General features: G+C 39.8%; 2 protein-coding genes across 2 annotated transcripts in view; one reads left to right on the forward strand and one right to left on the reverse strand.

Annotated features, from left to right (window-relative positions):
* Positions 1 to 4,600, forward strand: part of LOC104840804 (chromosome unknown open reading frame, human C10orf88) — a 4,763-nt gene extending 163 nt beyond the window's left edge. Inside the window, exons 2-6 of the mRNA XM_010582020.1 lie at positions 13 to 216; positions 1,242 to 1,314; positions 1,898 to 2,104; positions 2,871 to 3,340; positions 4,353 to 4,600. Coding sequence (XP_010580322.1) covers positions 13 to 216; positions 1,242 to 1,314; positions 1,898 to 2,104; positions 2,871 to 3,340; positions 4,353 to 4,581 — 1,183 coding nt within the window. The 3' untranslated portion in view covers positions 4,582 to 4,600. The remainder of the gene's footprint in view (positions 1 to 12; positions 217 to 1,241; positions 1,315 to 1,897; positions 2,105 to 2,870; positions 3,341 to 4,352) is intronic.
* A 1,646-nt stretch (positions 4,601 to 6,246) lies between these two features.
* Positions 6,247 to 24,660, reverse strand: part of CUZD1 (CUB and zona pellucida-like domains 1) — a 34,102-nt gene continuing 15,688 nt past the window's right edge. The window contains exons 8-15 of the mRNA XM_010582021.1: positions 14,792 to 14,927; positions 13,474 to 13,688; positions 12,215 to 12,365; positions 10,586 to 10,809; positions 9,561 to 9,733; positions 8,509 to 8,894; positions 7,909 to 8,177; positions 6,247 to 6,419 (exon numbers count right to left, since the gene is read on the reverse strand). Coding sequence (XP_010580323.1) covers positions 6,247 to 6,419; positions 7,909 to 8,177; positions 8,509 to 8,894; positions 9,561 to 9,733; positions 10,586 to 10,809; positions 12,215 to 12,365; positions 13,474 to 13,688; positions 14,792 to 14,927 — 1,727 coding nt within the window. The remainder of the gene's footprint in view (positions 6,420 to 7,908; positions 8,178 to 8,508; positions 8,895 to 9,560; positions 9,734 to 10,585; positions 10,810 to 12,214; positions 12,366 to 13,473; positions 13,689 to 14,791; positions 14,928 to 24,660) is intronic.

The following is a 24,660-nucleotide window of genomic DNA, read 5'->3' on the forward strand; positions in this document are numbered from 1 at the left end:
CCCCCCCCGCAGTACCGAGGCCGTCGTCGTGGAGAGGCGGACGGGCGGCGGGAGCGAGGCGCCCTGCGAGCTGCATCTGGAGTGCCGGCCCGCCGGCGCCGGGGAGATGGTCTCCGTCGGTATCCTGAGCGAGGCCCGGAACATGGAGGTCTACGTGGGCGAGGAGTACTGCGGGACCGGCCGGGGAGAGAGCCTGGGCGCTGCCCGGTCCCCGGGGTGAGTGGCGGCCTCTGGCCGCGGCCCTGGCGGGCACCGGGGGGTGCCTGCAGCAGCGGGAGGCGGCCGTCGACCTGGGGGGGGTTGCTCCTGGGTCCCTAACAGCGTCTGGCCCTTCTCTGACTGGCAACGTCGTTCTCTGCCTGTGTATCTGTAAGGTGCTCCTACTAGTAAAGACCTGATGTCTGCACCACGAAAGCCACCCGGTTTGGTCTTTCTGGAAGGTCTCTGCAAACCTGGTGAACGGGCACAGGCACTGCGGGCGCCTGGGATAACCCTGGTGTTCTCCTCACAGTTACGGGTGGCTTGCACGAATGCTGCCTCTTTGATAAAGATAAAAGGCTGCAGTTACGCTAGTTACCTTTTTGTTCTTCTGTAATTAGCGAAACGTTCAATTCAGTAAGTTATAAAGTGCCACTCTGAAATTCTGTTGGGTAAGACTACAGAAGGAGTTAGGGCAGGTGCAACATTTCTGTATCGTTTAATCTTTCTGGACAACAGATCTGCTCATCTCTTCAGCAGATCTATTTTAGCTGATCTTTACAAAAGACCTCTTGTCTATTTGATATGTAGTCATCTCGCACTTTTAAGAACAAGAGAGAAAATAAAAAAATCAAAGAAGGATTTCTTTTCCCCTTCAATGTTTCCTTCCATGCTTTGCCAGGGGAATTAAAGCAATGTCTTCTCTTTTGTTTTTAAGTCGTTACATGCCACATCTGCTGCTTAATTAGCTAAATAAAAATGGCCGACTCAGAGCCTCAGGGAAGATGTGTGAATAATGTACTGAACCTCAAAAGCTTCCCTAGTAGATAATGTACGTACACATACAAATCCTTTTTTACATACATATCTGATAAGATTCTATACAAGTTGCATAGAAGCATTAAAACTGCTATACCACATTAGAAATATGTTCCAGCCAGTCTTGTTTCTTATCTAAATATTTAATGATACACAGTATTTCTACTAAAGAAAAAAGTACTTTATATAGTGATGTCACAGCTCGTTTATTTTATTTTTTCTAGCGAAACTGAAAAGGTTACTTTGTACAAAAAGTACCTTAAGTTTGAATGCCCTGCAGCCTCCTGTAGAATTAAGGTAGGGAGTTGAACAGAATTGTTTTATTTTTCTTTGTCTTTTTAATCACTTAATGGACTAAATTGCATTGCTCTTACTCAAATTATTGTTTTTATACACTTCATTACTTCATATAATCACTTAAAAATCTGTTAGGTAGTACTTTGTCTTGACAGAGTTGTCCTTTTAAATTTGTATCACAGTTTTCTTATGAAGACTTGATATTTATATGAGAGAGACAATACAGTCTTAGAGGAAAAAAACTTCATAAACCAGATAAACTGCAGATAATCAACAGTTGCTATGTAATTAGAACTGTTAACTCTGATGCGGTTAAACAACCTTATGAAAATCTGTATGGCCACTGCTCTTAAGTGGTTAGAAGATCAAGGCCTGGTTTATCTTTGAGTCATGCAGACACTTCTGTTACAGTCAGAATTTTTCAAAGAGTAATAGCAAGGAGAAATCGGCTTAATTTCCCTGGAAAAGAGTTCAGCATTGTTTTTCCCAAGACTCAAAGAATAATGCATTGTCCCATACATACAAAGAAAACATGAAACTATTTTTTTCCTAACCAAAATACTTTTTCTCCTTCTTGCAATAGCTGCTCTCCATTGGTGAGAAACAAAGAGTACTCATCAGTAAAATAATTGTACAAGTGAAAGCAGTGTCTGCAAAACTAGCAACTGATTTTCCTTCACTAGGCTCAAGCATAGATCTAGACAGAGTGCAAACTATAATGGAGTCTATGGGATCTAAGTTGTCTCCAGGTGCTCAGCAACTCATGGACATGGTCCGATGTCAGCAGAAAGTAAGTCACTCTGCTTTTCCATAAACATAAATGGTACTGATCTGTGACCGTACCTTCTGTAATGGTTAAGATGATTTGATGAAGAAGATTTTTTGTTTTATTTTTTTTTAACGCACTTGGCTTTCTGCCAATTTAATCCTGGTTTAACTATTGCCACCCTTAAATGAGTGCAGTGAATAAAGATCGTGTACTCAGGGAATCACTGTGCATACATCAAGTCCAGAGTTAAAAACTGTGTCATCATCATTTTAAACTTCACTGCCACCCTGCTCTCCTTTTGTTTGTTTCCATTGTCGCTGCTTGTCAAGGATAGTGGGCATGTTCACTGTAACGTCTGGGGTGTAGGTTAGATGGGCCGGTTTGTCTCCTTTATGGTTGTTAAAAGGCTGTCACCTTCAACTAAAGGGAACGTGCTCTTACAGAGTTTATTTGATTTAGATTCTAGTCCTGCAAAGTAGGCTATTTCAGCAGAATCCTGAATCCATCTGATGTTAAAAATGTTCTGTCCTGGGGACATAGCATGGTAAAAATGAAGTCAGTAAAACTGTTTTGTTACTTAGAAACTGACAAGATACTTAATGCATAATATGTACAGGGAAAATATTTTCCTATGCTTTTTCCTAAGAATAGAATTCAGAACTACTTGTAAAATCTTTACATCACAGTAGTAGAATGCTGAGTTATAAAGTATCTATTGCTATTATTGTATAATTTCAAGTATATTTTAATACTTAAATATTAATCGTATTGTTTTTCTTTCCATTAGAACAGTTTACCTCTTGGAGACAAACTTAATTGGATCTTTGGGAAAAATTCAGACTTTGGAGGTGACCATGCAATAGATGGATTGCGCAGTGCAGCTATTCAGACATTGCTAGATCAATCAGCCAGTGAACCTTTGCCTGTTAAAAAGCAGTTAACAAGTGAAACAATATATGAAGACGTAAAAATAAGTCATGATCTGAACACACAGGTACCCGAAAGAGGGAATACTTTTGATTCTGACAGACTTACTACCCAGCAAAATACAGTTGACCTCAGAAATGATTTTAAAGTCATGGGATCTTTGCGTATGCAGGAACAAGTGAGCGAAACCCCAAATGTAGCTAATCCACAGGTGCTTCTTCCTTTTCTTCAAAACTTATGTAGTCAGGTAAATCGTCTTCGGCTAAAAGATGGCGATAGGCATTTTGGTAAAAATGCAGTGACTAAAGAGGAAGGCATTCAGTGTGTTGGGTAAGTTAAGTTTGGTAAACTTATTAAAGTAGTAGTTTGACTATTTATTGACAAGTTTAAAAAATAAACAAGATCATCATGTAAGCATTTTATTCTCATTAACAGTAATTGTGAATCTTAAAATATGTGGTTTTGAAGGCTGTGTGGCGATGAACATGATTACAATTAATTTTTCAGATGACTTGCTTGAATATAGGAGATTTTTCAGAAGAAATCGCATCATTTGTTACTAAATTGTTTGTGTCTTTTTTGCCTCCATTTCACATTTTATGATTTAAAAAAAAGTCTGGTCTTTCTGCAATTTCATATACGTTTAGTTTGTCTTTCTTGTCTGTTCCTACATTTTCATTTTGACTACTTCTACCTCCTGATTCTTATCTCTTCTTTTTTTCACACTGTGCACCATGATCTTTCTGCTGTATTCAGTGTATCTCATCCCACCCATCTTTCCTGTCCCTCCTCATTTGTTGGCGTTTACAGTGCAAACTTCATAGTAGTAGAGCACCCAGTTTGATACCTAAGGAGCAATAGTGGAAATGGCGAGATGTAGGAATTGGGGTTCTAACAAAGCCTGAATATCTCCAGCTCCTGGGAAAGTGCAGTATTTTTAAAGAATGCAGATGCAAAAATAAAGAATTGCATAGTTTGTATAACTCTTGAAAGACTTTAGCTGAGAAGAATAAAGTCTGCCATACTGACAGAATTTGAACTCTGTATACTGTTGAGTTGCATGGATTTTGTCATACATAAATAAGCTGTCTGAGCCTTTGAAAAAATCGGGTTGAAAGAAGATGGCTATACACCCTAGCATGTTTCTAAAAAAACTCCTGAGATTTAATGTGGCAGGTGGGCAAGGTATTTTACTTGTGCTAAAAACCTAATACCTTCTGAAGTTTGTTGTCTAATAAATGAGATTTTAAATTGAAAAGAAGTTCAAGTGCCCAGATCTCTGTCATGCTCCTTGCCATTAAGAAATAGGTTATACTTATTCTTATATTTGCTCTTTTCACAGGGTAGAACAACAGCCTATTTGCTCCTATTTGGAAAAGATTATCTCAAAAAATATGGATCTGATGGAGAAAAAACTAATGGACTATATTGATCGCCAAATCCAGGCTCTTCAGACTCATATAGATAACAAAATGGTTCTCTTAATGGACTTGGTTCAGAACTCAAAGCCAAACAAAATTTCACAAGCGCACTATGATTCTAACGAAGGGTTCTCTAATGGAGAGAGATAGATGTATATAGATATAGGACTTCAGTGTAAGTACTTTAAGAGCAATTATACTTTACAAAGCTTAGTATTTATGGAGTTATAACTGTAAAGAACCTCAGTGTTGTTGACTTGCATTTTGTTACTGTAATTCTATCCACTATTGTACACATTTGTTAGTTTTATGAAAGTTCTTAAGAATGTGTGGGTTTTTTCCTAAATATAAGAATTTTGTATGCCCTTTGTGGCTTATTTATTTAAAGAGCATTGTTCAAAGCCGTATGAAACAGTTTCCCAGTTTCAGTTCGAACAATGGAGAAGTACTCTAAATAAACTGAGTTACAGCTTATCTTTTTACCTACGTGTAATCAGTTCACTTTTTTGTTGTCTTGATTTTTTTTGTGTGTGTGTAACATGTTACCAGTAGAACAGAATGTAGTTTCTTTGTGCTTTTAGTTTATTTTAACGGCACTCCTGTGAAGATGTTTATTACTCCATCTATAAGAGGAAGGGTAGTACTGGCATTACCTAACTTAGACTGTTTAAGGAGTCAGGTTTAGAAAGACAGGCTAACTTGAGCCCCAGCCTGGGTTCTTTGAAAGCCTTGCTGGCTGTACAGGCACTAAGTTAGGAATCTAGGCTCCTCAAGTGATGCCTAAAACAAGACTGTCATTATACTTTTTCCCTCCTTAGTTAATTGAGCCATGCAGGAACAACTGAAATGAATGTATACTTGCAGACTTCTATTTATCCGTGTTTCATTATCCTAAGAAATGTAAGTACTTCATTTATGGTTCCTCTCAAGGGGATTTTTTTTGCCAGATAGAATGTGCTGGGGTAGGTAGGATCTGCTGCATTTCACCAACCTTAGGCCAGAGAATTAGCCTTATTGCATCATATTTACTTCAGCCTGTTGGGATCAGTTCTGCTGTCACTTGGGGAGGTAGAAATGTGACTCGGAAGTCCCTCTTGTGGAAGGTCAAGTTTCATTCTTCATTCTCTTTATTGCTCTTTGAATTCTGGGGTGCACCATTTCACTTGGACTGTATAGAGACTTAATGGTAAACTCCTAGTTTGTATTCAGTGTCTTAAAATGCATTGAGCAAAAGCTGTTGATGGGGAAGCAAGTGTTGACTGAGCAAGCAGCATAGGCACATACAATCCGGTATCTTTATCTAGTCTAGTATTTTCTTCTTCTCCCTGAAAACTGATGTCTTTTGAAGACTGTCAGATCTTGATGGTAGCATCCCACAGGAGGAGATTTTTGAAGAGAGGGTAGTTAGCTTTGAACAGACATCTCGCGGTTGTCCCTCAGCTTAACTCATGCCAGGCGCAGTTTCAGAGTGGTTCAAAAAGATAAAAAGATAATTTTTATTTTTGAAGAAAAAAGGACCTAAGTTATCTTGTACTTTACAAGTCCTTTTAGACCTGTAAAGTTAGTTTTTACTTCCTTTATAAGAAACACCCTGAGGTAGACACTTACATGCTTTTTCATCTTGGTGATTTAAGATAGAGTACTAGGTTGAGAGGGTTTAATTACAAAAAAAGTTGAAATATGTTTCCAAGCATTGTTGTGTTCCAAGGCTGTTAGTTTATTGATTTTTGTTTGGTTTGGGTTTTTTTCCCTCTCCCCTCTTTGGGTGTCAAATCTGAATAGAAGTTGACACAAATTCAGAATATCCTGAAGTAGTTAATAGGAGCTCTGGAGTTTTTGGTAGCTGTATCCTGTTTGGCGACTGTGATATTTTAGTATCACAGCTACCACAATGATAATATTTGAAATTAAAACCACAAATGAAAGAGTGTAGAAGTTGTATTGTTGCAGGTTCAGTGTTTCTTCAGGATCTGCTTTAGTGAGGGATTCTGTGTAGAGAAAAAATAAAGTGGGATGTTTAAAGTTTGGAATACCATGTCATTTCAATGAAAATTAAACAAGCATTTTTTTTCAGATATTTCTGTTCTGAGGAGTTGACCCACACCAACTGCAAATTCTGAATCTGTAGTACTGAAGAGTTGTAAAAATTTGTAATAATCACGCAGAATAGCATCGCAACGTTAACAAATTCTTTGGTATTGCTGTAGCCAAGTTTCTGCCAAGCAGTGCTGTCATTATCTTTAGAGATAGATGGGAGACATATTGCTGAAGCAAAGCTGGGCAAAAAAGAAACTTGTCGTTCTAACTCTGTCCCTTCTAATGGTTTACTAGCTGGTCCTTGGTAAAACTCATTACTTTTCTGTAAATCATGAAAGATACTGTGGGAATTAATCTATATTTTATAATACTTTGAGTGATTTATTTGCACTTGCATCCTTTTCACATTATTCATGTGTCCGGTTTCTAGCATATGGATGCAAAGTCTTTCACTATTAAAAGAAAAGGGAACATGTTTAAAAAGCTGCTAGAGTTCAAAGAGGTTAATAATTATTTTAAAAAGGAAGAAAATGTTTATTACTATTAAGAGTGTGATTAATACTTCTTAGATCTGACACCTGAAAGCATATGGCACATTGTTCTAACTTCTATTGAGCACAAAGCTTCACCTGAGAAAAGCACAATGAGCACAGTGGGAGTAACAATACAAGCTTTTTCAAATAGCTTTTCCATGTTTTGTAGTCTATGTTAGCTGTCTACTCATCTAGACCACTGTAAAGCAGACTGCAAATTGTGCGAAAGAGTATGTCAGATGGGGGCACTAAAGCTTAGTTGTCTTAAACAGCTTTGCTGCTCTAATTTAAAAGCATGGTGTTCTTGTGTTCTGCTCCAGTGGCTGTCCTCTTCATATTTTTGTTCTAATAGGCAATATGTACAGTGTGAGGATTTAACCTAGTGTGGAGTAAGTCATCTGTGTTTATCATCTGGCATTGCTTTTCTGTACTACCAACAAATAAAACTGAGTGAAATTGAGTGGACTGTTAGAAGATACATGGGTTGTAACAAAGCCTGGCTATTATTTGGAATGTGTTCTTTAAGTAGTCTGTGGCTTTGGGAAATGAGCCGTGGTCCTTTTGTATGCCTCATCAAAAACTGTCACATTTGAAAATCTGAAATCTTTTATTTCATAACTTTTTCTGAACACATAGTCAGATTCTGCGTGCACTGCTTTTATAACTAGGAGCGAGTGCTGCTTTTTCTACTTCAAAGAGCACACCTTAATCCAAAAAGCCATCAGTCTGTTGGTTTGAACAGTATTTCTGTGATCTCACAAAACACAAGCTTTGTTGAACCTGTTGCTCTGGTGCCACGTTAGTTTTGAACTAGTGTAATTCACTTATTTCATCAGTGGAACGAAGGTAACGGATTTACACCGAGGAAGAGCTTAAATCAGGTTCTTAATTTATGTGTTCCTCTTACCTGAGTGATCAGCAGACCTGAGATCTCTTTTCAAGCGGATGGGTCCTACTATGGTATTAGTTTTCCACGTGTATGCAGAAATAGCTCTTTTTTGCCTGGAGATACAGCCTTCAGTACAGCGAGAGTTTGGGTTTTTGCTGTCACAAATTAAAATATCACACTGGAGATAAACAGATGGAGAGCTCTGCAGGAACCTGAAGGCATTAAATTTGAATCTTCCATAGTGTTCAAGTGGTGGGTAGGTTACCACAGTGTCATCTTTATTGCAGCTGCAACAGAATTTACAGAGCTGTTAAAGTAGTCCACATACAATAATCATTCTTGCTAACTACTGTTAACTGTAACCATAGCATTTTAACTAGGGCATTATTTTTACAAGTTGGCACACAGTACTGTGCTTTTTTGCCTCTGCCCAGTGCAATGTGGTGCTTGTTTTAGCTAGCTCTGTTTATGTAATGCCTTTAAATTTCTGTGAAATTTAGCTTCCAACCACAGTGTACTAAAGAAGGTAAGTGGAAGAGAGACAAAAGAACTACCGTTGACATTTAGATTATATTTCCTCACATATTAGGAGACAGTCAAAATAATTTAGAGTCTTACCCGCTTCTGATCAAGTCGTACGTTAGCGATCCAAAATCAGGTTGTGGAGACGCTATACAGGTATCAACAAACACCAAAAGATTTGCGTCAGTGGAATGAAGACTGACTTGAGCAAAAAGGGTTTGGTTCAAGTCTACATAGTACGGGGACTCAGATACAGGCTTGGAGAATGTATCTGAATCATAGAATGACATGCTAACACTGTATTTTCCCACAGCAGTTGTGTTTTGGATTATATTATTTTTTGTTATGTAAATGACTTCTAAGGTTGAATTGTTTTCCATTTTGCATTTTGCAATGATCTGTACGCTCTTTTGACGGGTGATAATGTTGCCAGTTGCAGAGAGAGATATAACGTTGGTGTAAGTGATGCTATGACCTTCATCCTGTAAATGGAATCATATGAAGTGCTCAGTTGTGATTATATGAGCAGTGCTGTTGAAAGCAGTTGTACTAAAGTTACCAAGCCACCCAGCTATGTTTATCAGAGGCTCAAGCTACCTTTGAAATGTGAAACAGGTTGCAACCAAAAAACTGTTATCAACCCTCCTCCTGTTTTTTCAAAATGCTGAACCAACCTGTTCAGCAAAAAGATTAAGGAATACTGCATGGAGTGTGGGAAGTACCACAGCTATGCTTCAGTCACCCTTATCAAAACAATGCTATGAACTAGCTCTTGGGAGTCTTCACATCTTGGGGTTTTTCCCCTTTCCTTGTGACACCATGACAAGTGCCAGCTGTATCACTTGCAGGGAATGTTTGAGTTGCGTACCTAACATTGTGCTACTTCTGATAAACTGGGTTGGAGAGGGAATGAAACAGTTGGGGTGAATTTGTGTGGACTCCCCTGGACTTCCTTCAAAAGGCTCGTTGATCATCAGGCTCTTAAAGAGGAAAAAGGTTCTTTCTACTTCAAGACTGGAAGCAGGTAACGGGATGAGCTAAGTGAAAGTAAATCAGCTTGTTCACATGATATTCATAAACTGCTTTTACAAGCTCTTATCATTCATAAGCTTTTGTTAGGTTATTCACAGAACTTTTTCTCCCTTTACCTTTTTAGTTGTTCCACAGCTGGTTAATGGGAAGGAAAAGATCACTGAATCTGTTACAGCTGGACTGCAAGATGGATCATTCAGATGTAGGTGAGTTTCATTATAACCAAGGGAGGTCAGATAAGACTTGCTCAGAACAATTTTCATGCTATCTGAAGAGCATGTAAGGAGTGCTGCCATTGAAAGAGAAATTAAAAACCACAAAACCACCATGTTACCACAAACTGCTGCAGTCATTTCTCAATTGGTCTAGACACTTGAACCTGTTGAATGGTTCTTGATTTGTCAGTTTGAAATGGCTCATGCATGTTTAAGGTCATGCAGAAGTTGGAACAAAATTTCATGCTCAACTTAAAAAATGTTAGATAAGCAAAACCATATAAAACTCATGCTGAAAGTTCAATTTTAAACCCAGAAACACAGAATGAATTTCCCTTTATAAAAGGGAAAAGGAATCAAAGTGCTAGTGCAGAACAGTGGGTGAGGAAATTGATTTATGGCAGATATCAAGGCTTTAGAGGTTCGTTTTCCACTTCAGTTAATGAGAGGATGGGCATGCAAACATGGAACCAGTAAGGATAGTGGTCAAGCTCTGGGGGAAAGGAAATTGCAACACATCTAAACCCTGTTTAACTAACCAGTGCAGACCATTTACCTGAGTATCTAAGGGAACAAAAACATTTAAACTTAACCAGTCAAAAAAAGTTTATCTCAGCATCTCTAGGATGGTAACAATGCCTGCTTTGTCCAAAACAAGGAAAAACTGAGATTTTCAGCGGTGCCAGCCAGAAAAAAGGACCAAAAAGTGAAAGAACAGGCTTTCTCTCACAGATGGGTTTGGTAATAACTTATGCTCCTTAGGTGAGATGATGTGGGATTTTTGTATGTAAAGAGGGTTAATGACTACCATTAAAAAGACTTAAATCCTTAGTATCAAACATCAGTTCTTGATATTTGTAAGGGAAGGGAAGATTCATATGTGAGAACAAGAAACAGCATCCTATTCATGTAGTGAGGGTACTTACTGTTGGGCTCCTCAGGAGCTAGCAGTGGAGTGCTGGTATACTGAGCAGAAAATCCTCTGTAGGAGTTGGCATAGTCTGTAGATAACACAACTGTCATAACATTTGAAGAAGATTCAAATGTGGGCTGAGCAAGACCACATACTTTTCCTATTAAGCCAGTGTTAGTGGTGAGGCCATCATAGACTGCTGTGAAATCAAATTGGCAGTTTTGGTCTAGTTCCAGGCTGTAGACAGAGAAAAAATAATTACAGGGAAACCTGAGTATAGAGAACATTGCTCATACTGGATAGAGGATCCAGTGCAGATAAAGTGTCTGATGAATTCCAGTTGACTGAAACAACAGAATGGAGAATAAAAGAACACATAAATAGACATTATTAAAACTAAATAAAACATGGAAATCCCTCAAAGGCAAGAAATGCTTAATAAGAGTGTGATTCTGCTCCCATTGAAATAACAAACATTTTGCTGTAGCTCTCCACAGAAGCTGCATCAGCTATGTTTTTATAGCCCCGATACTGTATATATCGATTGCTACTTATTTACTGAACATAACCACACCTTCAAATACATATTTTTATATATATATGTAAATAATCCTGTATCCTAAAATAAAGAGCTTTTAAAGTGTAGGGTTGACTTAAGCAGGTCTCTGAAACCTCTTGTGTATGTCACTAGAGGAAGGCTCTTGCCCTTTTTATCGGTCGGCATGAGAGCTTATCTTGGTGCTTGCCACCCTTGATGAAAAGCACCAGCTGTACCGCGGTGGGTGGATGCCTCCAGGACAACATCTCCGTTCCTGGATCAGCAGATGGACCCTGAGCAGGACTGGTGAGAGCATACATCATGCTGCGCGGAGTTCATCATCTCAGAGGGCAGTGGTCAAGGTAACTATTTCCTATAGAATCCTATATGTTTAATACTGAATTCTTATACAGCATTCTGCAGTCTGAATATCTCCAGAAATGTTCTTGAAGATATCGCCCTTTGAATTAGCTTGGTCTTGAGACTTTCCTCCGTGCACAGTGTCCACTGATGCAGGGAAAGCCAAAAAAGGGCTACCAGGCTGCTATGTATGGGAGACCAACCCTGATAAAGTGCAATATGGGTCAGGAAAATCCATGCCAGTGTGGTGTCCTTATGCCAATGCATCCATTAGCATTTATACCTGGAATTACTTAAGCCAGTGCTATGTTACCTTCTTTGCCCAATGGCCAGCAATATTAAGGAAGACATACTTTGGGCAATGTTTGCTTTATTCTTCTTTTGACCCTCAGTCCTAAATTGCAATTACAGTACACTTGATGGTTTTAAACATGTGCCTTATGTAGCAAAAGGTTTATTTATACTGATGGATTTAAATTCAGATCATGCAGGCTAGCTTAAAATGGCCCTGCGCCTCATGGCTAGTCACCTGAAATGCTTTCTGCGTTCCACTGACTGGCACTGCGGTAGCTATAGGGTAGCGTATAGTGATGTGGAACACGTTGCAGTTACTTTATCATAAGAGTCAGCAAAGCACGTTTTAAAAGTGTAAAAGTTTGAAAGCGCTTCTGGTTCCTGTGTTTAAAGTAATGCTTTTAAACAGAATGAAAAAAAGACTAATAGAGCATTAGGGCATTTACTCACAAAAAATCCTGGAACTGTAAGTTTATCTTCGAGTTTTTTGCTGTTTGTATATGCCAGACACAGTACGTAAATTCAGGGTAACGTTCTGGGTAGTTAGGGCTGGTAAGTGTCCCGTTGGGACCAGTTAATTGTCCCCCACAATTTTCAATTTCTGAAAAGAAGAGTAAATATATTGGTAACATAACAGTATATGTAATGAGCCATAAAAAAATAAATTAAAGACCTGAAGTTATGTAACTAGCAGGATTGTTTCTTGAGGATTCCATTCCTTTGGAAATGATTAAAGGTACTAAAGATAAAACTTCTATAGAGAATGTCAGGTCAGGTGGATGTTACAAAATGAAGCCTGTTGTCGCTATGGTATATCTGTGAGGCACAGTGTAATGACATCTGAGATGGCTGTAGATGAGTGAGCTTTGATACCGTGAGCAATTATTTATATCTACGTTTTGGGTAAATAAGGTGTCATCTTGAAAAACTGGTAATGAAGATGCTACACCAACCGAAAGGAACCCTGAGAAACTTTATATTAGAGAAATCTGCGAGGCCTTGGCCATGATCTATATGGAAGTGCAAAATCTTCAAGTCTGAGAGAGATTTTAATTGACACACAAAGGTAGAGTAAAATGAAGTCAGCGGAAACCTCAGAAACACAAATGTAGACTAGAAATAGGGCACAATTTTTCAGCAGCAAAGTTAAGCACTGGAGCAGCATAAACTAGGATGTGGTAACTACTCTGTAAAATTGAAGCTTTTAAGAGCTTAATACCATGTCACTCAGATCAGCAGAAGCAAAGGAACTGGTCGCAAGCCAAGACTGATTTTGTCCGAGCTATTCTTACCTTTTAAGGAAAAATGTAAGGAGCTTGTTGAATGAAAATCCTTACTGATTTCTGTGACCTGTACTCGGCAGGAGTTCTGACTACGTGTTCGTACTCTCTTTCTGGGTAAACGCTATAATATTTGCAAACTGAGTAAATTTAGTAGAAGCCTGTAAGTAAAAGTAGAGTTCCATAATCCTGCCTTTGCAATCATTTTTTCTGAGTAAAATTTAACTTTTTAGGCTCTCTGCAAGTGCGCTGTTGTTTTGCTGCCTCTTTCCTTTCACTGATTTTCCCCCACACCATTCTCTAAGGCCTGAAGGACTGAGTGAGACTGATTAAAGATTCTGTTAATAGTCTGTAATTGCAGTCCTAAACTTTCCCTTAATGGCAACGTTTCTTTTAATGGTGCAATTCAAATGGTATTTAACAACTTACTTTTTTCTGGTGAAAAGAAGTAATAGAAGACAAAGAAGTTCCGTGTGAAAGCCATGGAGTTTGTAGTTATATGAAAAGTTAAACTGGCTGAAGACGATTGAAGTACTGGGACTGCATCAGTGTTGTTACATATTTGTCCAAGAAGAGGTGACTTTGTTGAGGGACCATCATATACTTTAATACTTTCTGTTTCACAGCTTGAAGAAGGAGCAAATCTATTGAAAAAACACAGTGAGAACTACCTAAGCTCACTGACAGATACACAGGCTCGTAGATAGATACACAAGTGGTGTTCCTCAGGGGTCGGTATTGGGACCAGCGCTGTTTAACATCTTTGTTGGTGACATGGACAGTGAGATTGAGCGCACCCTCAGCAAGTTTGCCGGTGACACCAAGCTGTGTGGTGCAGTCGACACGCTGGAGGGGACGGATGCCATCCAGAGGGACCCAGACAGGCTTGAGAGGTGGGTCTGTGCGAACCTCAACATCCTGCACATGGGTTGGGGTAATCCCAAGCACAAATACAGGCTGGGTGATGAGTGGATTTAAGAGCAGCCCTGTGGAGAAGGAGCTGGGGTTATTAGTGGATGAAAAACTGAATATGACCCGGCAATGTGTGCTTGCAGCCCAGAAAGCCAACTGTATCCTGGGCTGCATCAAGAGAGATTCTCCCCCTCTACTCTGCTCTCGTGAGACCCCACCTGCGTTCAGCTCTGGGTCCCCAACATTAGAAGGACATGGACCTGTTGGAGCGAGTCCAGAGGAGGGCCACGAAGATGATCAGAGGGCTGGAGCACCTCTCCTGTGAGGACAGGCTGAGAGAGTTGGGGTTGTTCAGCCTGGAGAAGAGAAGGCTCCAGGGAGACCTTAGAGCAGCCTGCCAGTGCCTAAAGGGGGGCTACAAGAGAGATGGGGAGGGACTTTTTACAAAGGCCTGTAGTGATAGGACAAGGGGTAATGGTTTTAAACTGAAAGAGGGCAGATTTAGATTAGGTATTAGGAAGAAGTTCTTCACTGTGAGGGTGGTGAAGCACTGGCACACGTTGCCCATAGAAGCTGTGGCTGCCCCATCCCTGGCAGTGTTCAAGGCCAGGCTGGATGGGGCTTTGGGCAACCTGGTCTAGTAGAAGGTGTCCCTGCCCATGGCAGGGGGTTGGAACTAGATGATCTTTAAGGTCCCTTTTAACCCAAACCATCCTACGATTCATTGGAGTCCACAATGCAGATTCAATACAGAGAAATATTTGGACACAAAATTATTCTGTGCTGTATTCTAATGGAATGAAACAGTACAAAAGCATCTGGAGGAAATACTTACTTAAAATGGGAGAAAATGAGCCTAATTGTTTGATTTACGTTCCTCTGAATTTGCCAGACACAGTTTGCATTTGCTTTTAGTTGAATCTTTAATGCTTTGTTGAGCTCATGAAGTGAAGCACCGCAGCGAGGTACACCTATTGAAGAACAGCAACAACAAAAATCAGCTTGCAAGGATCTATCTCAAGTTTCCTCTTGTGATAATGTTTCATCCTATGCTATGCAAAGACTCTGGGACTGTCCATCGTGAAACAGACATGCAAAATGTTGTACTATTTATTTTTTTGCATTTATATTACTGCAGTTTATGAAACCTGATGAATCAAATAGTAAAAGAATATTAGAAAATACTTTTTATCCTAATTTTCCTAGTAGCAGAGAAAAGGGTAGTTAGGGGAACACATATCACAGATGAAGCCAGTGGCACAACTGGAAATGCCAAGTCATATAGGACACTTCAGCAAGACTCTTCAGCAAGGTTTGTCGCCACAAGCGCTTCAAGCCTCTGGTCTTCCCCCTACACTCGATTCCTAAAGATCATTGAATCCAGGTCAGACATTCAGCCCTTGACTTAAAAGCATTTGAGAACCTACGCCCAGGGAATCAAAAACACTTTTCGGATTTGAGCTTCTGAAGGAGTATGTGTAGGATTACTGTGTATTTACTGCTGCATACAATTCTCATCCTCCATCTCTAAACAGGTACTGCTAAACACGAGAAGCTTTGGAGAATGGCAATGAAGATGATCGAAAGTTCAGAATAGCTTCCAGACAAGGAATAATTAAATGGACTGAAGTATTTCAGGTCAGAAAGGGGAGAACTAGGGCGGAACAGAGGTGCTAGAGGTCTGTAAATTGATGGAGAGCTTTAATATGAAATATTCTCTTCCAGTACAGTAACTCAGTGGCCTGGAATGAAACCAGTCAGTTGTGGTTTTGAAACAAAAGGAACTGGCTCTTTGCACGTGGATCTTTGCTGCAGGGTGATGTGGATGGTAAAAGTAAAACACAGAACAGTCAAATCCATGAAAGAAAAAGCCTTTGGTAACTATTAAACATAAAGAGCATTTCCTCTGTTTCAGAAGTCCTGAACCACATTTGCTGGTGTCTGGGAGAGTATTCTGGGGAAGTATTATGCAGGCTTGTATGCATATTCTTGCCTGAGCATTCTCTGTCGACTGTTTCTGGGTTCAGGATGTGGGGCTAGCTGGACTTCAACCCTGTTCTTTTGTGAAAAACCACACAAACCGACCATGGTTGACATCACTGGCGTCACTTAATAAGTTATGAAGTAGTTGCAGTAATGGCCATTGTATAGGAAACTTTAGAGAAAGTTTATAATCCAGTTTGAGCATAACATCTCCTTTCTCCTTTAATATTAATCTAAAAATAATAGTCTAAAACAGCAGGAAGAATTTCCTATATGGTGTATGCAGTCCCAGTTAAAAAGGTCAGACTCTCTGATGAACTCCAGAGGGAAAAGAAAGGTTTAGGAGAGACCTTTCTCGTCGCATGTGAAACCTCCTAATTGTAAAAGCATTACAAGGTCAGCCCTACCATCCCTCTGGACTGTTCTGTAGCCCAGCATCACTAGAGCAGCTCTGCAGCAATACTTCATTATTGTACAGTAGCTACCCACCATTAATCAGGGAAATTGCTGATCTGAGCACAGAATGGTGATCCTAAATCAAGCAAGACATGACTCTTTATTGCTTCTGATTGAACAAAGGAAAAATAAACAAATCTCCTTTAAAAAGCAACCATTTCCCAGTTAAGTCACTTTATTCCTGTTACTCCGATATAGTATTAATCTATAAATGCAAATTTCTGTTCCAGAGTAAAAATCTCTTAAAAATCAAGTTCTTAAGTTAAAAATTTGCCATAGGCAGTCATATATTGATTTTTAAAATTTATTTACCATTTTTAACTCTCGCTGGCACATTCGGGTGTTACTATTGTGCAGCAGTACGTTAAAAGAAGATGCACTTTTAGAGATATGTTAACATTTTTTTCCCTTCAGTTGCCTATACAATACCTATTGTGCAAAACCTAATAAAATTTCACAGGTGAAAAAAAGACTAGATTTCCATACCCGTGTATTCAGTTGAGTTGTCTTCAGCGAGAGCTAGAGCAGCGAACAGAAGCAGGAGAAGGAACTGTCTGAGTGCCTGCATTTTGATGGCAGCTAGGGTGGTTAGGCTTTTCCAACTTTTATACCCCCTGCTATTTCATAATCATCTCGTATTACATGGTATCATGGAGGGAGGGCTTAATCTCTCAGTTACTGTTTTCTTTTTAACAGATATAAATGAGAAAGTAACAGGTGTGCCCATTTTTTTTAATATGTACTGCATGGAGTAAGTTTAACTGTGCTTTTGTCGGCTCTCGTGGGTTCAAAGCACGTTTTTCAGTTGATTTCATTGAGCGTCTGTTTGGGTGTGTTGATGTGAGCAGGAATGTTCTGGAAGGGATTGACAGACTCCCTTGGGAGACACATTCAGCAGTTTGCTCTTAGTGCTGCTTAGCAGGAGCTTGGTTTTTCTCACCTTCATTTTGACACCTTCCCTTTAGATTACACTGGGCAAATCATTCCCTGTCCTCCCTGAGGATTCCTCAGGTTGTAAAGTGCGACTGTGACAGTAGAGTTGTCATAAGTAATAATTTCCTATTGCTGAAACATTTGTGGATGAACAAGGCCAGATTCATGTTAGTCACAGGTTTAAAAGAAGATTGCACTGCAACCACTTTGCAGATAAAAGTTTCTTAGTCCCACAGTAGAAGCTACCAAAAAAAGGAATCAGCCTTTCCTTCCCAAGGTGAGGAGACAAGCACAGTCCTAAGAGCCTCAATTCCTTCTAGCACGAGTCTATTGAGTATCTGTTCCAATGTATTTACGCTACTTTGGCTGTCTTTCCATAAGGACCAAAGCTCTTGAAATCCAGGCTATTTCTTACTGCAGCAGCGGATTCCCAATCTTTAAAGCTTCTCGAGGTTGTGATAGTGCCAGTGCCACAGATGTGCTGTTACCCTGACCTTGGTTTGGTGCTGTGCCTGTGTGATTCTTTCCAATACAGAGAGCAGGTACCCTACAGCTGTGCAAACAGGTGTTCTTGCAAGTTTACTAGAAAAGTCAAATTGCAATGCAGACTTTCTTGAAACAGATCCAGGTGCTTTCCTTCCATAAAACCAATTTTTTTGGTACAACCCCTTTTTTTTTTTTTCTTTTATAAACAAACTGAAATATGATGCATCTGTAATGATCCTATATTTCTAATCTCAGACCTATGCCTTATTTACAATTCTCTCTGATTTTTAACTCACTTGAAGGATTTTGAATGCAACTCTCTTCATCATGACAATGTACTTATCCTGCCTTTAAACATGGAGGCATTGAATACATGTATAAAGTTGTTGCATAGCATTTGAATTCGCTTTAGCTTCTGGAAATGCTAAATTTGCATTTACTCTGTATAGCCTTTCATTTCTTAAACCCACACACATACTTGCAAGGAATTTTCAAATGCTAACATCCATTTTGTGTGCCTTCAGTGCGTGAACTGTTGTGTGGATCCCTGCCAATCAACGCTGTGTCCATCAGAACCAAGAAAAAAATACCTATGGCTACGATAGCCTGGTAAGTTACTCTGGTAGTTACAGGTTGGTAGTCAAACTGTTTGGATTTACTTGTATACGAATGATTAGGAAATTTTCTTGTGCTGGAGATGATATTAAGGGACTAAACCCCTAAGTAGTGGCCCAGTGTTTCTGATGGGCTGAGCTCGTGCTCACACTTGAGGCTGGCTGGCAGCTCCATCTCGTCTCTGGGTGTTCAAACTGTTTTCAAATCTTGTGTGTTAAGCCCAAGTTGAGGTAGTGTGATGTGTTCGGATATCAGGTAATGCTGAAATATTAATGGCCCGCTTTGCATTTCCTCTCCTACCTCAAAAGAAAATGGCCAGCAAGTCTTCCTGAAAGTCCTTTAAGATGAGAATGACTGTAGGGAAGGTGTTTTACTATAGCAGATCCTTGGAAGAAATTAGTGTGCACTTTAGTACAAAGCAGCAAGGATTCAGCTGTTGTGACACTTATTTACAGGCACTTTCTCTCACTGCCTGCAGCTGGGAGTACAACAGCAGGGAAAATGTGATTTCAAGCACTTTAAATCATTACCTGTGTGAAGCAGAGCAGCAGAGTTACCAGCGTGACAGAGTTTTGTATGAACTAAGTATGATTAGGAAATACTCTGACTCAGGACGGGCATTATGGTCGTGCAGGCTGAGGGTTTTGGCGGTGAGCCTGCTCAGCCAATGCCAAGGCTTAACCACCAGGTGAGAGATTAGATCTGGAGCCTTCACGGGAGATCTGTGTGATTTTGGCAGTTGAGAGCTGGCTAAGTTATCCATGGAGAAGCTGAGTTTCAGAATGACTCTAGTCCCTTTTTTGAAGGGATGAAGCATAAAAGGAAAAGTTGCTGAAAAAAGTGGATTTTTTTTTTGTCTTGTGTGGCACAGCCTCTAGACGCTAGGCTTCCTTATTCAGTACAGGGCATCTCATTATGAGGTTGAGTAATCTGCACATGCTCGCCATATGAAAACTGAGTATTGGCCTTAAAGATGCTTTTCACAGGCTGAATTCACCAGAATATCCATATTTAATTCATCTCTTTCCCTGAGATGAATGCTGTACTCCTGTACAGTTCTGCAATTGGCAAAATGTGTTTCTCTATTATGAACTGAAAATTATTAATTTCCATTTTTTTTTTCACTAAGTCATTCCAAGGAGGGCAATTTAACATTAAAGTGCAGAAACACTTTCTTGGCTCAAAGTGATATCACTTGAACAGCTATTGAAAGAAAAAGGATGAAGCAAATGCTTATAATAAAGTAAATTTAGATGTACAATTTTTTATAGTTCTAATCTCCAGTAATGAAACCTGACATATGGAAGGATTATAATAGTTTATAGGTATTGCAGAGAGTGTATCTCCATACATGTACAATATTTTTTCCAAATATTTTTGAGTTCCTATTTAAGGTAATTGCTCAGACATTACTGGTTACGAGGGATGCTTATCCTTTCATTTATGTCTCTTCGAGAGCTCAGAAAACAGCACTGTGACATGTGCATCTGTAATGCGGGTTAATCTTCCTTAAATGCCCTGTATTTGAGTTATTTGGTACAATGGGGAGAACTGGAAGAACTGTGAGGGAGAAACAAGTCTTGATGAGAAAAAATCAGCCAGCTGATCCAATCATTCTTTGTCACTGAGAGCATTTACTGAAGTTTAGGGTTTTACAAATCTGGAATATAGATTCAGAAGATCTAAAATTAAGGAACACAGGTACAGCTAAGATTAAAATACCTTTAGATTTACACCCCCTGGTATAATGCATTTTATAGAAATTAGCAGCAGATGTGCAACACACTGATCACCTATAAAAGTGATCAACATAATGTTATGATTAGAAGACGCATTATTGGGGCTGTTATTATTTGGGGACAGTAATAATAATGATGCTGTCACTTGTGCTTCTTTTGCCTCTTGTCAGATAGCCCTGGTAGAGTTGGGAAGAATAACTGTATCTGTTGCATGCTAATATTTTGCACTGTAGGCAAACTCTTTGGTATATGGGAGCTCTGAACTTGAACCGGAAAATCCTCTTGCCTGGTGAATAGTAGTTCCCACAGGTTGGGTCCCTTACACACCTGAGAAAAGAAAAATGAAAATAACCCACATATAATTGTCATACAAAAATTGTGATGTGGTCACAAAACCCATTTGTTTCATTGGTTGAAAGAAACTTTCCTTCAGAAATTTCTAACTGTGATGTTAATCATAATTCACAGCACAGAACTCCTGATCACAGATGCAGCTATATGGAACTTAAATATGTATGTTGGCATAATATGTAACACAACATATATACCACACACGTATGTAGATGTATAAATATAAAACACCTGATGGCATTTTAAATATGTGAGAAAGAGTTACTGTGTAGGCCTGTTATCTTTCCAGTTATTTTGTATTTCAACTTTAGAATTTCTGAAGAGGTATGAAGAAACAATTCCATATCCCAAATCAACCAAACCCCCTTTAATCGGATGCTATATCCTTCTCTAATTTTTTTATATAATTTGTGAAATACCTTCTTAGAATTTATACCCATTCTTCTTCCCTAGCAGAATATTATGGTGAATTAAGCATAAAAAGCCAACTAACAAAACTGTGTGTTCTTGTCCTAATAGCTAGTTCATTTAAAAGCCTGCTGCTCCTTGCAAGCAGGTAACTCAAATGTGTTTCAGGAGTGGGTATCTTTGGTGGATGTATTTGTTGTTGTCCGTATGAAGTCAATCACATGTGAGGAACTATTTTGAAATGGTTGTTGAGATATTATCCTTACTCTCTTTTGACTAAATCAGATGCCACAGTCATAAAATCATGAGGATTTGGATAGAGCACACGTGTCTGTAAATAACATCAGATTTGGCTCTGTGCGGTAGAGGGTAGCACAAACAAACAAATCCTGGTTTGGCTGAATGTAGTATGATGAAGCCCTCTCTGAATTTGAAAAAGATGGTGAATCATAAAAGGCAAACTTGATAATAAATCATCTAGATGGAGTTTCCTTGTATGGAGACTCTGTAACAGTGGCTATCGTTTGGCCACCAGCATTCCTGTGTGTTTTGCAGTTGAGGTTTGGCAAGAGAGTTTGTATTTCTGGGGTAGAAGGTGCCAGAAATGGATCCTTCCACTGTGTTGGAACAGGTCATGGCTTGATGGGCTAGGAGTTTGGAGCTGCAAAGTATGGCAGAAATGTTTTCCTGAATGTCTCTAGAAAGCTGGGAAACCTAAGGGATAACAGGGCTCAGCTGTCCATGCTGGGAGGATCCTGGGCCACCTGATGTGGCCCAACTGCAGGTCCCAGCTGAGGACATTGCCTGGTTGTGAGAAAGTCTGCAGAGGCATGCGAGATAAGAGAGGTGAAATTACTGATGAATCAGTTACTGTTGATTCGGGTTCAGTTAGTAGCTCAAGGACTCAAGAGGGAAAAGACCAACATGGAGAAGTAGAAAGTCTTAAAGGGAAAAAAAACCATGGAGGAAGACAGTTGAGCGCAGTGGAAGGTCTGTTTCAAGGAACCATGGAGGAAGACCGACCCTTCGGTGCCTGACCGTCACCTGGCTGGCAAAGGCTTGTTGGGATCTCCTCGGTGTGGTGAGCATGCTAATGCCCAGCTTGTTAAATCCTGCTCTCAGTTGTATGTTGGAGGGAATACGTCATCGCTTTGCGTGTCACAGCTGTACATAACCCATGTGCAGAGTCTCTTTCTTTTGGGCACATTTAGCAGCACAAAGTGACCTGACGAGGGAGGGTTATGAAAGGGAAGAGGGGTGGGGAAGCGTGTGAAGTGGTGAAGGTTGATAATATATAATTTAGAATAATGAACCTTTAGAAACATGATTTTGGTTTGGTGTTAATATAACATTCATCTATGCTCTGGCTGTTCCACATCAACTTTCCGAGTCTTGGCATTCACAAAGTCATGGGGGGGGCATCATGCGGTAACAATCTTTAAAAATATTTTTGAAATTTTTTTTCATAAATAATTTTGATAACGTCTTTGCACATGGTAATTTCAAACCCATACTTTCCTACCAGCCTTCTTGTGCCACAGCTGTTGTATGGCACATGAAACATGGCATAGGAGTTGATCCTAGGTGTGCATCAGGGGTTGCTCAGGTGTCTGTTCCCTGCATGGTAGCCTCTGGCATTGGTGTAGGGTCTTCTGGGGGTCACTGTTATGAAAATTCCCTTCCCTAACTCTTATATCAATCAGTCTTTAGAGGATTAAAGTGTATTAACTTTGTTAATATACATTAGTTCTAATTATAAACTGTAATGTAATGAGGTAGGGGAATTTTACTGGAGATTCCAGTATTGATCATGCTTAATTAAAACAAAGTAAAGGACAGCCTGGCCCTGGAATGAAGGACTTTGCTTCGTGGAAGCATAGAGCTGTACATGAAGGATTCCACTGGACAGGCGAGATAACACCAGCATCCCAGCCCCTCTGACATGTCTTTGAAACTCTCCCAGCATCATCTGGCATCATAGATCAGTAACTCCAGCAAGACTGACTCCAGGGACATCTGGATCAATAGACAGGCAGCAAGGATGCTGCAGAAATAGAATTGTTTTGCAAAGTTTTACTATGATTAGTAATTGGTAATGTGGGTATGAGCGATTAGTCAAATCGTGTTGTAACTGAACATTTGACAGGTGTAAGAACCCAGTGTAAAACCACATTTGGGGTGCCCCAGTTTGGCTGGGACACCTCATGCGCATGAATAAATACTTACCCTTGTAATCTTACACTTTGGATCCCAGGCCTCATCGGTTGGCACAGGCCAGCTAAGAATCTTAGTAACATCATCCGTGTGTATTTAGGCAGATAAGTAAGTTCTGCTGGAGAAGAAGAAATTCAATGTTAATAAACCATATGTAAGCGTAGAGCAAAATGCAGCATTAAATACTAGTACTCTTTGCAAATGCGAATGTGGGCCTTGCTGCTGTACCTGGAAATAGCAGCTGAATGGAGAGGACCTAAATTTCTCTTTTTTTGATGGTGTACCATTAAAAGCTCATTACTCCCTCCTACAACCCCGAGGTTACACAAGTTAGTGCTGCCCATCCATTCTCTCGTAGGAAGAGGGTGAGCTCACCGTGATAACAGGCACACAGGGTCTGACTTGCCAGCAGCCTGGCAGGCTGCGGGCAGATGTTTTAAATGTGTTTTTTCCATAAATGGTGCAGACATAAGCCAGCTCAACCCCTTGACACCTACCAGGAAGGATGGTTTGGCTGCCAGCCCCTGTATCAGTGGCATGTGGTCCCTGGGTAAGCTGTGGCATCTGAAACTCTCTGCCTGCTCCCAGCCTCTCCTGCTTCCCCCTTTCTTCTGCACTCAGACACCCTCTGCCATTAAACTGCCAGGCTTCCCCAGCTCACATCTCTTACCCAGCATATACTGCCCTTAGGAAGAGAAATTGTTAACAAGAAGAAAGAATGAGAATACCTTACCTGGGTTTATAGGTGCTGGGTCTGTTTTCAGATGGGCTTTTAATTAAAAAAAAAAAAAGTAGTGAGACTGAATTAGGAAAATGTGTGCTTTTATGTAATCAATTAATATACATTGTAATCAGCTGAATGCATTAAGACTAGGAAATGTTAGTAGCAACAGTTCTGAGTGATAGAGTTGTCATGGACAAAAGGCTCGTATTAAGTGTAGGGGCTTGAATACTAAAGATGACATATTACTCACATTAAAGGGAATATGATTTAATTCTGTTTTTCCTTTGTGTAGGCAGACAGTCCCATGCTCATATGCATGCTTTGCAGCTGAAGTTTAGTCTCCTGTCCTGTGTGTTGTGAACACAAGTATGCATGTTTTACTGAGGCAGCTGAGTGCCCTTTACCAATGTGTAGCTGATAGGGCCAGGCTTCAAAAGAAAACCTTAGTCTGCTATCTAAGCATCTGAGGCAGAATATTTTCAATTAATGAGCAGAACTTGCAATTCAAATTTTTCAAAAGATAAATCCCATTGTAGAAAACTAAGGTTCAAACCAAATACCACTGAATGTCAGAAGGATTCCCACTGACTCAACTTCGAGTGCGGATGCAACTTTGAAAGTGCAAGGAGGCTGACTTTCTAGGAGTGAGATCATCTTGACCAAATTTAAATTTATGTTGGTGTAGTGTGTCTGCCCCAGTGATTTCCCCTTCCTAGTACTTTCATCAGTGCAAGTATTTCTCCCAGATCAATACCACCAGCATTTTCTGTCCCTTAATTTGTATGGAAGCCAAAG

The sequence above is a fragment of the Haliaeetus leucocephalus genome, unplaced genomic scaffold, assembly GCF_000737465.1.
Source record: "Haliaeetus leucocephalus isolate CR32 unplaced genomic scaffold, Haliaeetus_leucocephalus-4.0 Scaffold830, whole genome shotgun sequence".
In the NCBI taxonomy this organism is placed as follows: Eukaryota; Metazoa; Chordata; class Aves; order Accipitriformes; family Accipitridae; genus Haliaeetus; species Haliaeetus leucocephalus.